The sequence below is a fragment of the Rhinatrema bivittatum genome, chromosome 16, assembly GCF_901001135.1.
Source record: "Rhinatrema bivittatum chromosome 16, aRhiBiv1.1, whole genome shotgun sequence".
Taxonomy (NCBI): domain Eukaryota; kingdom Metazoa; phylum Chordata; class Amphibia; order Gymnophiona; family Rhinatrematidae; genus Rhinatrema; species Rhinatrema bivittatum.
In genome coordinates this window covers 65772389-65791127 of record NC_042630.1, presented here as the reverse complement: position 1 = coordinate 65791127, position 18739 = coordinate 65772389, and the positions used below count along the sequence as shown (strand labels likewise).

Genomic DNA, 18739 nt, shown 5'->3' with positions numbered 1-18739 from the left:
CCCTGCAAGGGAGATTAAGTCCTCTAGAGACATGGGAGTCTCACAGACAGCGAGCTCATCCTTGAGTGCACTGGATAGACCATCTAGGAAGATGGCTTGCAGACAATCCCCTTGCCAGCCGAGCTTGGTAGCTAACGTCCTGAACTCCACCGTATACTCAGAGAGGGTTCTGGATCCCTGACGTAGGTGGAGGAGATCATGGCTGGTTACAGCTTGATCGGGGGGTCACCAAAGGTCTGCTTGAAGACAGTAATGAACTCAGACAACTGGGAGAGCATGGGGGTCAGAACATTCCCACAATGGAGAAGCCCATGCAAGAGCTTTGCCTTCTAGGTGAAAAAGGTTAAAAGTCTCTTTCGTGATATTCTTTGGGAACAAGGAGGGTTGCAGTATGAATTGCATGAAGCACTGGTTGAGGAAGCCTCAACAGAGGCATGGGTCCCCATTTTATCAGGTAAGAGCAGGTAGAGCCCAAAATGCTCTAGGTAGCGGAGCAGCCGACAGGCCCACAGAATTGGCCAGAGCTGTGTCATGCAACTGGGTATGAAGCTCTTCAACCGAAGAGGTCAAAGATTCAAAAGCTTGATGATGCTCTTGGAGAGTTGCAGACAACCCTGGCCAGTCTTGGGAGGTAGAAGACTCCACCAAGTCCATGGCCTTGGCAACCTGTAGCACTTGGGGGTGGACCCTTGACCTGGTACAGGGGAGGAAAGCTCCCTGGATGGGACCAGGAAGCACCCATCACCAGGAGACGGAGCACAGGAGGAGAAAGAGGCTAGCTGGAGCTTCACCACTGGAAGCCTGATGTCCCCCTGGGGGGAGCCCGTAGGGACCCAGGCTGCTTGGATTCTCAGAGAGGAAGTTCAAAGTTGTGCCCACCAAGGCAGAGAAATGTGGTCGATGTCTGGACAGGAGGTTGGAGGAACCATGGAGGGCCAGAACAGAGTCTCTGATGACAAGGCTAGGATCAAGGAAGCATGGTCACGTATAGCTGGGGGTCAAGGTTCAAAGGTCAGTCCATGGATGGTCAGCCAAAGCAAGGTCAGATTTCAGAAGGTCAGTCCGAGAGTAGTCGAGGAGTCAGGCAGAGGTCAGGTTCCAGAAGTCAGATCAAGGGTAGTTAAGAATCAGGCAGAGGTCAAGGTCCGGGCAGAAGGCACTTGGTCAGGAGCAGGCAGAGGTCAGTACCAGAGAATCAGTCTGAGAGGTACTATCTGGGGAGATGCTGGAGACAGATGCTGGAACAGAAGGACGCTGGAACAGGAGGATGCTGGAACAGGACTGGACAAAGCTGAGGCGAGACTGGAACAAGACTGGAACAAGGCTGGAACAAACGATGAGAATCGGAGGCAAACTAGTACTCAACAGTGTTGACCCGATTGCCAAGGCAAGGTCCTGGGACAGGACCTCGCTATTTATACTATAGGAGTCTGATGTCCTCAGCAAGCATCGGGTTCAGGTTTCCTGTCCTTTGCCCTTTAAATAGGGTGACATCGGCCACACATGCACCTAGGGGTGGGGCCGAGGTGTAGGCTGATGCAGAGCCCTTATGGGAGCTCTGCCATGAGGCTGACATTGGAGAGGAGGAGCAGGGGAGCCGGGAACACAGAGAGCAAGCCACGGCAGCAGAGGAGCTACGCCTTGAACTTGTAGAGGGACGAGAGAGGTGAGCAGGACCGGCCACGGAAAAGACGAGGCTGGGAAGCGCAACAGAACCCTAGCCAGTATTAGCTAAGCATGTACTAGAAATAATTTATTTTACAAGAAAATGGCTTTAGTAGATATTTATCTGATTGCTATAACTTCAGTAACTGTTGTTATTATATTTATACTTATAGCTCTGTACTGTTTGATTAAGATAAGATTAGAAAGCTATGTTGCTTCACAAGCTAATCGCATGCCTTGAAAGGTTATAACTATCTAAATAAAGAGACTATTATTTTCATATACCCAGACTGGTTCATTTCTCTAAATAACTCTATTGGCAAACCCTCAATTCTAAAAAATAAACTCCTTCCCTAAGGGCTGGAGGGTCTTATGAAAAAGTAGGATAGGAGCAGAGCATATCCTCACTTTCACTGACATGGCACCCAATATGGGACCCCTTTAGAAAAATAAGTAATATCTAGGGAAAAATAAAATATGAATTTTAATTTCCAATAAAGTGATATTACCTATAATAAAAAATTCTATATTAATACAGAATGGCAGACCCCTATAGGATAAGGGCTAGCCAAGAGACTGTATTTTGTAGGTGGGTAGAGACAAATCACATTTTGTACTGCAATTGCAAATAGACAGGTATTACTCCCTGTGCTATCACAAAGATATTTGTCGATTAAAAGCCATGACTCAATAAGGGAGACATCAGGAATTAGATTGTAGGGGAGATGAGAACTTCATACCCTTTACTCTCCCTGATTGCCAAATGTCATACACGCTTAGTAAGTGTCTGTTTACAGACAATCCGACCATCCCGGTCTCAGAGAAGTGAGGTGGCTTAGCTTTCACAGAAACCAGACCACCTCTCGATGCAATATTATCATATGATCCTCCTATTGTGGAGAGATTCCCGGCTGGAAAATGGGGTGTGTACTACTACTCCGCTGTCCTGAGATGCTTTTTAACATTACAAGATAATTATGGAAGCACCTCAACCCCGAAAGGGATGCCTGTGGGGTATGGAGGCTGTAGTGAGATCAACCATAAAGCAGACAGGGTAAGACGAACTTTTGGCTCTCTCCCTACAGACGTTAACCAAGTAACATAGAAACATAGAAACATAGAAATGACGGCAGAAGAAGACCAAACGGCCCATCCAGTCTGCCCAGCAAGCTTCACACGTTTTTTTCTCTCATACTTATCTGTTTCTCTTAGCTCTTGGTTCTATTTCCCTTCCACCCCCACCATTGAAATATCTAGCTTGATTAGTTAGGGGTAGTAGGGGTAGTAACCGCCGCAATAAGCAAGCTACACCCATGCTTATTTGTTTTACCCAGACTATGTTATACAGTCCTTATTGGTTGTTTTTCTTCTCCCCTGCTGTTGAAACAGGGAGCTATGCTGGAAATGCGTGATGTATCAGTCTTCTCCCATGCTGTTGAAGCAGAGAGCCATGCTGGATATGCATCGAAAGTGAAGTATCGGACACAATTGGTTTGGGGTAGTAACTGCCGTAACAAGCCAGCTACTCCCCACTTTGTGAGTGCGAACCCTTTTTTCTTCTCCCCTGCCGTTGAAGCAGAGAACTATGCTGTATATGCATTGAAGGTGAAGAATCAGGCTTATTTGGTTTGGGGTAGTAACCGCCGTAACAAGCCAGCTACTCCCCTCTTTGTGAGTGTAAATCCATTTTTCCACATTTCCTCTTGCTGTTGAAGCTTAGAGCGATGTTGGAGTCACAGTAAGCATGTGTATGTTTATTGAATAAGGGTATTGTCTCCAGGCAGTAGCCGTCATTCTGGCGAGTCTCCCACTCTTCATTGGCGGCCTCTTGACTTTATGGATCCACAGTGTTTATCCCACGCCCCTTTGAAGTCCTTCACAGTTCTGGTCTTCACCACATCCTCCGGAAGGGCATTCCAGGCGTCCACCACCCTCTCCGTGAAGAAATACTTCCTGACGTTGGTTCTGAATCTTCCTCCCTGGAGCTTCAAATCGTGACCCCTGGTTCTGCTGATTTTTTTCCTATGGAACAGGTTTGTCGTTGTCTTTGGATCATTAAAACCTTTCAAGTATCTGAAAGTCTGTATCATATCACCTCTGCTCCTCCTTTCCTCCAGGGTGTACATATTTAGATTCTTCAATCTCTCCTCGTACGTCATGCGATGAAGATCCTCCACCTTCTTGGTCGCCCTTCTCTGTACCGCTTCCATCTTGTCTTTGTCTTTTTGTAGATACGGTCTCCAGAACTGAACACAGTACTCCAGGTGAGGCCTCACCAAGGACCTGTACAAGGGAATAATCACTTCCCTTTTCTTACTCGATATTCCTCTCTCTATGCAGCCCAGCATTCGTCTGGCTTTTGCTATCGCCTTGTCGCATTGTTTCGCAGACTTCATATCATTAGACACTATCACCCCAAGGTCCCTCTCCTGCTCCGTGCACATCAGCTTTTCCCCCCCCATCGAATACAGTTCATTCGGATTTCCACTCCCCATATGCATGACTTTGCACTTCTTGGCATTGAATCTGAGCTGCCATATCTTCGACCACTCTTCCAGTTTCCTTAGATCCCGTCTCATTCTCTCCACTCCTTCCGGCGTGTCCACTCTGTTGCTGATCTTTGTGTCATCCGCAAAAAGACAAACCTTACCTTCTATCCCGTCCGCAATGTCGCTCACAAAGATATTGAACAGGACCGGTCCCAACACCGATCCTTGCGGTACACCACTTAAAACCGCTCTCTCTTCAGAGAAGGTTCCATTTACCATCACACATTGTCTTCTGTCCGTCAGCCAATTTGCAATCCAGGTCACCACCTCGGCCCTCACTCCTAAGCTTCTCGTTTTATTCACCAGTCTCCTGTGCGGAACCGTATCAAAAGCTTTGCTGAAATCCAAGTATATGATATCAAGCGCTCTTCCTCGATCCAATTCCTTGGTTACCCAGTCAAAAAAGTTAATCAGATTTGTCTGACAGGATCTTCCCCTGGTGAATCCATGTTGCCTCTGGTCCATCAATTCTCCGGACTGTAGATAGTTCACTATTCTCTCTTTCAGCAGTGACTCCATTACTTTTCCCACCACCGAAGTGAGGCTAACCGGTCTGTAGTTGCCAGCTTCCTCCCTGTTCCCACTCTTGTGAAGCGGGACCACCACCGCTCTTCTCCAATCACTCGGCACCACTCCCGTTTCTAGGGATCTATTGAACAGGTCACACAGCGGAGCTGCCAGAACATCTCTGAGCTCCCTCAATATCCTTGGATGAATCCCATCAGGCCCCATGGCTTTGTCCACTTTCAGGTTCTTTAGCTCTTCCACACATTTTCTACTGTAAAAGGATTTTCATCCATTCCACTTCCCTCCAGTTTCTTGTTGTGTAGAGATGGTCCTTCTCCAAGGTCTTCTTTAGTGAACACAGAGCTGAAGTATTCGTTTAATATTTCTGCCATTTCTTCGTCTCTCTCCACACATTGATCATTACCACCTTTCAATTTCACTATACCACTTTGGACCTTTCTCTTTTCGCTGATGTATCTGAAAAATGTTTGTCACCATTTTTTATCTCCTTGGCAATCCTCTCTTCTGCTTGACTTTTTGCCAACTTGATTAATTTCTTTGTCTCCCTCAGTTGATACAAATATTCTTCTTTGTGCTCCTTCCTTTGGGATCTTTTATATTTCTTGAATGCTATTCTTTTAGCTTTAATTTTGTCAGCCACCTCCTTTGAGAACCAGATAGGTTTCAATTTTCTTTTGCTTTTCTTTACATTTCTAACATATAGAGCAGTTGCCTTGGTGAGTGCTCCTTTTAGATTGGTCCACTGTTGATCCACATCTCTCTCGTTCTCCCATCCTTTAAGTTCTTCCTCCAGGTACTTCCCCATTTCCTCGAAGTCTGTGTTTTTGAACTGTAAAACTCGGGTCTTTGTGGTTCTTTTCCCTATTCTTTTAGTGATATTAAACCATACCGTTTGATGATCACTACTGCTGAGGTGGGCGCCCACCTGGACATCTGAGACATTATCTGCATTAGTGAGCACTAAGTCGAGTATAGCTCCTTCTCTCGTGGGTTCCAACACCATTTGTTTGAACAAAGATACTTGCATGGCATCCACTATCGCTCTACTATTTTTAGTTTCTGCAGATGGGATTTTCCAGTCTACATCTGGCATATTAAAGTCACCCATGATCACCACTTCTCCCTTCTTACCTATCTTATGGATGTCTTCAACCAGATGTCTTCAACCAGATCTCTGTCCAGTCACTGGTCAGGTTGATGGATGCACCAGACACTATATAATTTCAACCCTAATGCCACAAAATTTAGTTTCCCCCATCTGCCTGTGACTTGTAGGGAAATTATTATGCCTGGTGCTATAGAGCAACAAATGATAAACCATTGATCACTAATCTAGGGGATGTATTGCAGAAAATATTACATAAATATGGGATATCTGCTGCCTACTAACTAGGAATGTTAATGACTTTAGAAAATTTTGACCAGGTATGGGAAATCCTGAAAGACATTATGCCTGAAACCTCTATTCGCATTGATCTTAGTAATAGACTAAGTACTTTGGCTCCTGCTAAAAGGAACCAAAAATTTCCATTCCTGATTCAACAGGCATATGAGGCAGTAGGAAAACCCTTAATCCTGGGGAAGCCGTTCAAACCGGCACACCAGAGATCAGATAAACATAAAGACAGAGGAAGGGACAGCCAGAGGTCTCATCCTGTTAAGCACACCTGAAGGGTAAGCTTTAATTTCAGAAACCCATCCTCCCAGGAAAGGAATCATAGGGAGAATAGGGAGTTTAGGGAACCCATACAGGAATACCCACCTCTTCCACAGATGACTCCTCCAGGCATTGGGTGGGCTCCCCGGTACTCTGTGAGGGAAAATAGAGGGACTCCACTTATACGATATCCAGCACCAGAAAACCCCCCAGGGCTATCTGGAGCTAAAGCTGATCGCCCTCCCACACCTACCCCGATAAAACTGGCCAAGCGTGCCACACACCATGGCAGCACAGGCCCCAAAACTCAACCCCCTGTGGATCCAGAGTAAGGAATGGGGTAAATTACATGTGGGGATGGTAGATACAAGAACAACCATTAGTATACTGACATGAGAATGGGATACTATACAGTATTTACAATAAAACATAACAAATACTATGTTTGCGGGACAGTAGACCCAAGCTCCCTTAGCAACCACAAATATTTATTCCCCCTACTACAAAGGAACTCGCACCATAAAAGTTGCATGTTTATTTGATGAAGAAGACCCGTATGCAGTCTACTTATCACCAGCTGATGTACCAGTATTCCCCTCTATGATGAGGGAAGACCAGGCATATGGGTTAGAGGCAGTTAAAGCTTCAATATCACTCCAGCTCAAAATCTCTGTAGGGGGAAGCAGAACTAGAAAAGAGATTTAAGGAATGGCTTACATTAAGGATTATTCAGATGTATCCCACACATATGGGTTTAGTTTACATCCCAAAGCCAATAGAAATCACATTAACTAATAGGGATGTGAATCGGGCTTCGGATGATTGAAAATATCGTATGATATTTTCAAAATCATCAGAAATCGAGGGCTCCCCCAAAATGATAGGAAAACCTCATAATATTGTTCGTGGGGGTTCTCTTATCGCTTTGGGGGAAGGCTGGGAAAAACGGCACACAAAAATAACCCCTAAACCCACCCCGACCCTTTAAAACTAATCCCTTAGCTTCCCCCACCCTCCCGACCCCCCAAAAAACTTTTTACAGGTACCTGGTTGTCCAGTGGGGGTCCCGGGAGCAATCTCCCGCTCCCAGGCCATCGGCTGCCACTAATCAAAATGGCGCCGATGGCCCTTTGCTCTTACCATGTGACAGGGTATCTGTGCCATTGGGAAGCCCCTGTCACATGGTAGGAGCACTGGATTCTGGTTCCGATTCACATCTCTATTAACTAAACCATTTAATCCCTAGAAACAATACCCTGTACACAGAAAATTCTGGGATGACCTTGATGAGATTGTTAGTCAGAAAGTAGATCAAGGGGTTTGAAGAGAGGAATATTCTCAATATAATTCCCCTCTGCTCCCAGTACCCAAACCAAATGGGAAGACCTGTATGGTCATTGACTATCGGGTCCTTCACGCTTCACGCTTCCTCTGAAACTGCATCAAAGATTGATAACTTGCCTCGCCCTAGGGGGAAAGCCACCCTAGATTTAGCTAATGGGTTCTGGATTATACCCTTGAGTTCCTCCCCATTAACTGCATTTATGTTCTGGGGAAAGCAATATCAATATACGTAACTCCCCCAGGGTTTAAAAATTCCCCTGTATTATTTTCAGCAGCCGTTGAAGAGATCCTTCAATGACATCACATTGATAATGCCATACCATATGTTGATGACATATATTTGGCATCCAATACACTACAGGTTCTTTGGCAGACAGTAGTTAAACTGATATGGGTCCGAAGTACATAAGAACATAAGAAATCGCCATGCTGGGTCAGACCAAGGGTCCATCAAGCCCAGCATCCTGTTTCCAACAGAGGCCAAACCAGGCCACAAGAACCTGGCAATTATCCAAACACTAAGAAGATCCCATGCTACTGATGCAATTAATAGCAGTGGCTAAGGAAACTTGATTAATAGCCATTAATGGAATTCTCCTCCAAGAACTTATCCAAACCTTTTTTGAATCCAGCAACACTAACTGCACTAACCACATCCTCTGGCAACAAATTCCAGAGCTTTATTGTGTGTTGAGTGAAAAAGAATTTTCTCCGAGTAGTCTTAAATGTGCTACTTGCTAACTTCATGGAATGCCCCCTAGTCCTTCTATTATTCAAAAGTATAAATAAACGAGCCACATCTACTCGTTCAAGAACTCTCATGATCTTAAAGACCTCTATCATATCCCCCCTCAGCCGTCTCTTCCCCAAGCTGAACAGCCCTAACCTCTTCAGCCTTTCCTCATAGGGGAGCTGTTCCATCCCCTTTATCATTTTGGTTGCCCTTCTCTGTACCTTCTCCATCGCAACTATATCTTTTTAGAGATGTGGTGACCAGAATTGTACACAGTGTTAGGGTTGTGAATCGTTTTTTGACGATTTAAAAAAATCGTCAGATATTTTTTAAATCGTCAAAAATCGTTAGAGTCGTGATACAATAGAAATTCCCCCAATTTATTGTGAAAAATCGTAAATCGGGGGAGGGCGGGAAAACCGACACACCAAAACAACCTCTAAACCCACTCCGACCCTTTAAAATGAATCCCCCACCCTCCCAACCCCCCCCCAAAATGTTTTAAATTACCTGGTGGTCCAGTGAGGGGACCGGCGCGATCTCCCGCTCTCGGGCCATCGGCGCCATTTTGGCTGCCACTAAAAAAATGGCGCCGATGGCTTGATAAAAAAAAATAAAACACCCGACCCTTTAAATTGACCCCCTTAGGCTCCCCCACCCTCCCGACCCCCCCCCCCAAACCTTTTAAAATTACCTGGTGGTCCAGTGGGGGCACGGGGAGCGATCTCCCACTCTCAGGCCATCGGCTGCCACTAATAAAAATGGCACCGATGGCCCTTTGCCTTTACCATGTGACAGGATATCCGTGCCATTGGCCGGCCCCTATCACATGGTAGGAGCACTGGATCGCTGGCGCAATCTTTAAATATGGCCGCCGGCGGACCACCAGGTAATTTTAAAGTGGTTTTTGGGGGTTCGGGAGGATGGGGGAGAGTTTTTTTGTTATCGGATTGGGTGGAGCAGATAACAAAAAAAAAATCGAGCCGGACGATCAAAATTTTAAGATTTTGAATCAGAACTTGAACCGATCAGATTCCGGTTCCGATTCACATCTCTACACAGTAGTCTGAAACTTTTTGCAATAAAAACTAATCCCAAAGATTGGCACCATAATCTCCCAGAGATACAAATACGGCTAAATAGTATAACTGCCGATCATGAAGCACCCGCTATGTCTTTCTTTGGTTTTCTATGCTAGAAAACATGGGGTCTTCAAAGGTGATGGTTCCCTCCGATGAAGTCTCTCAGAATCCAAATCCATTTCCAATTGGTTCCATAGTATTGAGCAAAATGCATGTTCATGGCTCATTAGAACCATACTGGTCTAAACCCTTTATTGTTACAGAACTAGGTACCTCGGGACTGTTACTTTCTGACTTTGAGGATCCAGAGAATAGAAAAGTTGTGTCTATTAGAGATGTCAAGCTGGTATCCAAGACACTGGGATTTCCCTGTGCAAGCGCCTCCATTCAAACCCCAGCTTCTATTACATCCACAGTTTCCACTGACGCAGATGAGACAGGAGGGACCGACGCTGCCAATTGCCCCCACTGCTGAAGACATTGATGTTTTTCTGAGAAGTGACATGACTGTGCCAATCCAAGAACAACAGGACATTCTTGATGTAACTAGTCCTATGTCTGAATGCCTTCTGCTTCTAACCCACTTCCAGCAACAGCTTCTAAGTGCATGTTGTATAATTTATTCCCCGATCATTACATTTTTTCATGTGGGATTTCTTTTCTATAAACCTTACTATAAGTATATTATTGCATGTTAGGTGTTTTTGGTAATTGCATTTCCTGTCTCTCTCTACTACCTTTTATCTCATACCCAAGTGCATTCCATCACTTTCCCTGAAACTTCTCGGGAACTCCATTACTAGGGATGTGAATCGTTTTTTGATGATTTAAAATATCGTTTGATATATTTTAAATCGTCAAAAACCATTAGGGCCACGATACAATACCAATTCCCCCGATTTATCGTCAAAAAATCGTAAATCGGGGGAAGGGGGAGGGCAGGAAAACCGGCACACTAAAACCCCCTAAAACCCACCCCCGACCCTTTAAATTAAATCCCCCACCCTCCCGAACCCCCCCCCAATGCCTTAAATTACCCTGGGGTCCAGCGGCGGTCCCTAGCTAAATCGGGGGAAGGGGGAGGGCAGGAAAACCGGCACACTAAAACCCCCTAAAACCCACCCCTGACCCTTTAAATTAAATCCTCCACCCTCCCGAACCCCCCCAAATGCCTTAAATTACCCTGGGGTAGAGCGGCGGTCCAAAACGGCCTCCTGCTATTGAATCGCGTTGTCTTCAGCCGGCGCCATTTTGCAAAATGGCCGCCGCAAAATGGCGGCGGCCATAGACCAACACGATTCGACTGGCGGAGGTCGTTCCAGACCCCCGCTGGACTTTTGGCAAGCCTTGTGGGGGTCAGGAGGCCCCCCCAAGCTGGCCAAAAGTTCCTGGGAGTCCAGCGGGGGTCTGGGAGCGATTTCCTGCCGCAAATCGTTTTCCGTACGGAAAATGGCACCGGCAGGAGATCGACTGCAGGAGGTCGTTCAGCGAGCCCCCGCTGAATGACCTCCTGCAGTCGATCTCCTGCCGGCGCCATTTTCCGTACGGAAAACGATTTGCGGCAGGAAATCGCTCCCAGACCCCCGCTGGACTCCCAGGAACTTTTGGCCAGCTTGGGGGGGGCCTCCTGACCCCCACAAGACTTGCCAAAAGTCCAGCGGGGGTCTGGAACGACCTCCTCCAGTCGAATCGTGTTGGTCTATGGCCGCCGCCATTTTGCGGCGGCCATTTTGCAAAATGGCGCGGCTGAAGACAACGCGATTCAATAGCAGGAGGCCATTTCGGACCGCTGCCGTTCCGGACCACCGCTGGATCCCCAGGTAATTTAAAGCATTTGGGGGGGGGGGTTTGGGAGGGTGGGGGATTTAATTTAAAGGGTCGGGGTGGGTTTTAGGGGGTTTTAGTGTGCCGGCTCACGATTTTAACGATTTTCACGATACTTTACCCACCCAAACGGCAACAATACGTTTCCCTCCCCCTCCCAGACGAAATCGATCGTTAAGACGATCGAGGACACGATTCACATCTCTATCCATTACTCTCACTCGCACATAAATAAATGTTTGTTTTCTGAATCACTGTCACTCCTTGCTGTGCCTTTACCATCTGGTGTAAGTTTGGTTCTGTACCATGGCTGGTTGGTGCAGGACCCTGTTCCTTTGCATATTGATGTTCCTTTTAGGTACTTCACTCACCAAGTCTGGCAAGGCATCTCTCTGTAATCTCAACCTGAGGGTCTTGAGTCCAGGCTTATTGCTCTGTTCCAGCAACTGGAGCGCTCCTCCCTACAGCTTACTTCAGTCACATCAGGATCTCCTCTTGATGGCTTCCACACAGAGTTCTGCTCATCTAAGTACCAAAACTTGTTCCTGAGTTTCTGGAAAGAAGGTGCCAATCTTACTGAGATCCTTAGATCACCTTCATGGAAACTACAGCACTGTTCCCAACCATATATTGGTGGTCCAGAACAGTTCCAGAAACAATTTGCCCTTTGACCATGCCTCCATAATGACTCCTGTGCCTGCCAAAACCTCCTATCAGAAGTACTTCTGGAGGACTCCTCACCTAGTCCTATGCATGGACTTTCAGGTTTGCTTAAAGGTCTCGTTTTCTCCTGGATGGACATCTTTCTTGGTTAATACTCTTTTATGACAATTATTCCACATAGGGGGGTGGGGGTGAGGATACAGGATTCCCCCTCCCAACGATTAAAGATTATCTGTCTTATGTTTGTAGGCAACTGTTTGATACACATTATCATGTATTTTATGATGAATTGCCTGTTAATTTCACACACTGGGAAGGAACCCCTTATTGTAATATTACTTACGTAATAATGCTTGTGGGAACAATAGGTTCTTTTGAGCTCAGTTTTCATCCACCCAGACACAATGCCCTTGTTGCCCTAATTGTTGTTATCAAGTTAACCTTTGTAATAAAATATTTCATAATAGGGATCATTCTTTACACAGGAAGCACATTTCTTTTCAAACAGGCTAGTGCAAGGTAGATCTTTAACTGCTGCCTGCATTCAAGGCTTAGCAGAAGGGAAACATGAAACAGAAGCTACAGCTGTTTTAGACGTTATCATACAGACTAAGTGGCTGAATGATTCATTTTCCCTACCCGACCGGGTAATAAGAACAGCAAGAAGAAAGAGAAGAAATGTTCTGAAACATGAAATTCAGAACACATTTCTTAATTTTAATAATAGAATTAAAACTCCTATCAAAGGCATTCAGTCTAATGAATACCAGCAGAAAGCAGGAGTTTTTCAGTTAAGGGATTATTTGGCTCAAACCCTACAGTTAGGAATTGACGCCATAACCACGACGGATGAAAAAATACAGGTCTTAGCGAGAATAGAACAGTTAACCCATTTTATAGATGGTCTCACTTCCCCAAAAACGAAATGGGGGACCTTCAATTGGGAAAAATGTTAGAGGAAATAAATCTCACAGCAGAACAAATTCAGTATGCCCATGTGGAGGCATCGCAAGTTATTTTGCAGGTCACCAAACATAAAATGAGAAAAGAACCATGGGCGACCTTAGGGTCAAAGTTAGTACAAGGGGTTGGACGTAATTTTCTCCCTATCACCACATAAGTATGGAAGAGATGTTGGGAAATTCAAAATTGGGGACAGTACATTGAAAGCAGTCATGGTAGCAACAAATGAATTAAGACAATTACAATTTTTGAACCAACACATTTGTGTATTAATAATGCTGGTTATCACTGGATTATAGCACAGGGTTGCCACAAGGTTCCTGTAACTGTGTGTAATTCCCTGGTGCAAGTGTATAATACCTGCCTCACACTGGAAGGAGAGGCTGATTGCTCTTTGGAACTGAATCCTGGTCCACTGGTAGAGATTTTCTTGAAATTTCCCAATGGATCCTATATCCTTCAATCAGAAAAAGCACAGTGCGGGTTTCAACTGGGAATATTGTAACTAGTCACTGCATGATCTGCTTAGATCCCAGCCAACCAAAACTGTACAATATATGGAATTTAAGCCAATACAATTCACTGAGTTAAAAATGTTATTGACTCATTTTCTAAATGTGAATGTATTATTGCAAAATGTGTCTTCGCTCTGGCTAATGTCTGAGGATGAGTTCTTGCAGCATCTGAAGATGATAGAATTAACAACTAGTGAATGGGAACTAATCCTGGAAGAGCTGCTGAAACTGGAGGTATTTTCTAATGCCCTGGGTCGAGCCTTCTCTGGATTAGTGAGTAGTATAGTAAAAACAGCTGTAGGAGTAATTAGAGCTTTAACTGAAGGGGCGGGTGGCCTCCTTCATGATTTAGGGATCAATCTATTCCCATTAATCCGGGGAATCTGTCTCATGCATATGCATTGGGAATATTCTGAAAACCCACGTGGCTAGAGGTTTGCTGTTGCACGCTCCAGCCACATGAGCACTGTGGCCGGTCCTGCTCACCTCACTACCCCCTCCACAAGTACCAAACTCACCTCCTCCATTGCTGCTGCTAGGGCGCGGCATCCCTGGCTTCCCCGCACACCCCCCCACTGACCAGGCCTAATACCAGCACTCCCGCTGGAGCTCCATGTCTTCCTCCTCTGCTCCGCCCCTAGGCGCGCGTGTGGCCAGCATCACCTCCTTTAAAGGGCCAAGCGCAGGAACTCCGGTTCCGGCGCTCCTCGATGAGTTCATCACCCTCCAGTATATAAAGCAGGGCTCAGACCCCTGATCCTCGCCTTGGCAATCGGGTTCACACTATTTTGTACAAGTTTGCCACTGTCCCATCGCCTGTTCCAGTCTTGTTCCAGTCTTATTCCAACCTTGTTCAAGTGTCCTTCTGTTCCAGTCCTGTTCCAGCATCCTTCTGTTCCAGTCTTGTTCCAGTGTCTGTGTACTACGTTTCTCCAGGTAATACCCCTCGGACTGATTCTCTGGTGCTGACCTCTGCCTGCCTTTGGACTACATTTCCTGCTGCCTGGACTTTGACCTCAGGCTGTCTCATCGACTACTCTTGATCTGACTTCTGGAACCCGTCCTCTGCCCGTCTCTTTGACTACCCTTGGACTGACCTTCTGGAACTGACCCTGATATGGCTGACCATCCATGAACTGACCTTCGGAACTGACCTCTGCTACTCTCGACCATGCCTCCTTGATTCTGGCCTTGCTCCTAGCCTTGCCATCACAGACACTATTCAGGCCCTCTGTGATTCATCTTGCCTGCCGTCCCTATTCTTGGTGGGCACACCTTTGAACTTTCTCTCAGGGAGAACTTCTGAGGCCCATCTAAGACCAAGCGACCTGGGTCCCTATGGGCTCCACCCGGGGGGACCTCTGGTTTCCAGTGGTGAAGCTCCAGCTAGCCTCTACCTCCTCTTGTGCTCCGCCTCCTGGTGGCAGCTTCCTCCTGGTCCCATCAAGGGGACCGTCTTCCCCTGCACCAGGCCAAGAGTCCCACCCTGAGTGCTACAGTTGCCTACTCCTGATCAGGTACTGGAACACTTTACCAGTGGATTTAAGATTTCAAGCTGTTTTAAGCTGTTTAAAAAAGTGATCAAAACCTGGTTATTTGAGCAGGCTTTCAAAGCAGGCATTGGTTACATTCTTACATTTTCTTAATTTAATTTACCACAATTTTAAAGACTATTATTTAGTTTGTACACTTTTAATTGATTTCTTAATTGTTTTTAAGACTGTATTTTCACATAGCGCTTTTATATTTTATTATTGACTATTTTATGCACTTCAGCTGAAGACAAAGGAACATGAAGAGCTCTCAGAAATAAGAAAACCACTACGCAAGTCCAAATCTACAATATCAACCTATGTTGACTTTGTAATTTACACAGTGCCTCTTTAAACTATGGGAAGACAGAGGATGAACTAGAGTACAATTTCCACCAGTTTTCTATAGTACTAGAAGATTATGAAATTTGTGGATGATACAAAATGATTCAGAGAAGTTAAGTCACAAGCAGATTGTGATATATTACAGGAGGACCTTGCAAGACTGGAAGATTGGGCATGCAAATGGCAGATGAAATTTAATGTGGATAAGTGCAAGGTGATGCATATAGGGAAAAATAACCCTTGCTGTAGTTACACAATGTTAGGTTCCATATTAAGAGCTATCAACCAAGAAAGAGATCTAGGCATCATAGTGGATAATACTTTAAAATCGTCAGCTCAGGGTGCTGCAGTAGTCATAAAAGCAACAGAATGTTAGGAATTATTAGGAAGGGAATGGTTACTAAAACGGAAAATGTCATAATGCCTCTATGTCGCTCCATGGTGAGACCGCACATTGAATACTGTGTACAATTCTGGTCGCCACATCTCAAAAAAGATATAGTTGTGATGGAGAAGGTACAGAGAAGGGCAACCACAATGATAAAGGGGATTAAACAGCTCCCGTATGATGAAAGACTGAAGAGTTAGGGCTGTTCAGCTTGGAGAAGAACATAAGAACATAAGAAAATGCCATACTGGATCAGACCAAGGGTCCATCAAGCCCAGCATCCTGTTTACAACAGTGGCCAATCCAGGCCACAAGAACCTGGCAAGTACCCAAAAACTAAGTCTAGTCCATGTAACCATTGCTAATGGCAGTGGCTATTCTCTAAGTGAACTTAATAGCAGGTAATGAACTTCTCCTCCAAGAGCTTATCCAATCCTTTTTTAAACACAGCTATACTAACTGCACTAACCACATCCTCTGGCAACAAATTCCAGAGTTTAATTGTGCGTTGAGTAAAAAAGAACTTTCTCCGATTAGTTTTAAATGTGCCCCATGCTAACTTCATGGAGTGCCCCCTAGTCTTTCTACTATCCGAAAGAGTAAATAACCGATTCAATCTACCCGTTCTAGACCTCTCATGATTTTAAACACCTCTATCATATCCCCCCTCAGTCGTCTCTTCTCCAAGCTGAAAAGTCCTAACCTCTTTAGTCTTTCCTCATAGGGGAGTTGTTCCATTCCCCTTATCATTTTGGTAGCCCTTCTCTGTACCTTCTCCATCGCTGACACTGACTAAAGAGACGGCTGAGGGGGGATATGATAGAGGTCTTTAAGATCATGAGAGGTCTTGAATGAGTAGATGTGAATCTGTTATTTACACTTTCAAATAATATAAATGGGGGAATTCCATGAAGTTAGCAAGTAGAACATTTAAGACTAATCGGAGAAAATTATTTTTCACTCAACGCACAATAAAGCTCTGGAATTTGTTGCCAGAGAATGTGGTTAGTGTATTTTGTAGATGTGCTCAAAAATGTTTTGGATATGTTCTTGGAGGAAAAGTCCATTAACGTCTATTAATCAATTTTACTTAGGGAATAGCCACTGCTATTAATTGCATCAGTAGCATGGGATCTTCTTAGTGTTTGGTAATTGCCAGGTTCTTCTGGCCTGGTTTGACCTCTTGGAAACAGGATGCTGGGCTTGATGGACCCTTGGTCTGACCCAGCATGGCAATTTCTTATGTTCTTACAAAAAAGTTCTCTCAATGCCCCTGCCTCCCTCTGGATACCTGATATAAAATATGTGAATTTACCTGCAACCTGATCTTTCTATCTCTTGCTATCTCAACAAGCACATGATAATAACAATTCAAATGTACCCCCTCTAGCTCACAGATCCTCTATCCTCCCTTTTGGGAATTTAAAGAAGTGAAATGAGGGAGAGACAAACCCTCCATCTAATCCATTCCTCATCCTAAATATATTCACCACCTCATCCCCCAGAATTCTTCAAATTCACTTCATCCAGAGCCAGCAGGTGGATTCTCTCCATTCTCTCCATCCACATGTCAATTTGACAAGAACATTATCAGCTGACACTAACTAAAGAGATTTTGGGGAGTTCTGGAGGGGTACAGATGGGTAGGCTTTTGCAAACAGGGGATTTATTTTAGATAGGGGAAGAAGGAAGATTAGAAGAGAAGATTGACTGTATCTTGTTTTATTTCTTTAGTTTGTGTTGGCAAGGAGTGACAAAGAACTCAGTGCCAAAAGATGACATTTTTTGGCATTTTTGTATTGGCTAGATGGCTACTCTATGGGAGGAAAGGTGGAGGACTGGGATGTCAGGGGGAGCATTTACATTTTTTTAATTAGTTGGCCATTGAGAAGGAGGGGTGATCAGGAATTATTTGAATTTTTTTTAAAGGAAGACTATGAGTTAGATTTAAAAAGCCTGGTGTATGTATCAGTTATGCGATGCGCACAAGTCAGTGTTACGCCCGTCGTTCGCAGACGGCTGTGACCACTATTGCTCACCTTCTTCTCTACTTCTCTGACTCCATGGGGAAGATTGGCAACCACCGCTTGCTGCCGATGACCTGCCTGATGCTCCCAGTCCTCCTTGGTCGGTACGGATGTCGCCGACTGCCATCTTGCCATCAGTACTCTAGGTGTGTGCGTGCATGGGCCAGCCTTATCCACATCATGGCAGGAACCTTGGGGGCATCCCCTCTCAATGACATCATTCCCCTCAGATATTTAAACCAGCTGATCCTCCTAAGAATGACTTGGCAAAGAGTCTCTTCCTTGCTAACTCCACTTTGCTTCCTGATGACCCTGCGTTCCAGTTTCTCTTCCAGCGTGGTCATCTCAGGTACCTGCTCCTCGGAGGTCTCTCTCTCTCTCTCATCCTGGCTATCCACTCCTTGGAGGGCCTGATGCCTGGAGCTCTGTCTGCTCCTCTCTCTGGGGTTTCCCTGGAACCAGCTCTGCTCCTCTGTGAGTTCCCCGCTCTGCGGATCTTTATCTGCTCTATGGAGGACCCCTTCAGAGATACCCTCGCGGCCATTTACTATGCTATTGAGGACCTCGCTGGTGCACCCTGCCTTGTGGATCAATACCAGCCTTACTGTCGACCTTCATCGGCATACCATGCTCTGCGGGCCACTACCATCTTCACAGAGGACATTCGTTTAGTGTGCCCCACCCCATGGGCCACTACCATCACTACATGAACTTCTTCATTATACCTCACCCTGCAGACCACTACCACTGCTACAAGAACTTCTTCAGTGTTCCCCGCCCCGCGAGTCACTACCAACTCTACAAGAACTCCTTTGGTGTACCCCACTTCGCGGGCCACTACCATCTCTACAGGATATGTTATTAGAGTACCTACTTCATTGATCCCTACCAACGCTGCAGAGATATTCCCTCTGGGTATTCCCA

General features: G+C 45.4%; 1 protein-coding gene across 1 annotated transcript in view; it reads left to right on the top strand.

Moving 5' to 3' along the window:
* The first annotated feature begins 13664 nt into the window (after nt 1-13664).
* Nucleotides 13665-18739, top strand: part of LOC115077794 (vomeronasal type-2 receptor 26-like) — a 65771-nt gene continuing 60696 nt past the window's right edge. Inside the window, exon 1 of the mRNA XM_029580081.1 lies at nt 13665-13757. Coding sequence (XP_029435941.1) covers nt 13665-13757 — 93 coding nt within the window. The remainder of the gene's footprint in view (nt 13758-18739) is intronic.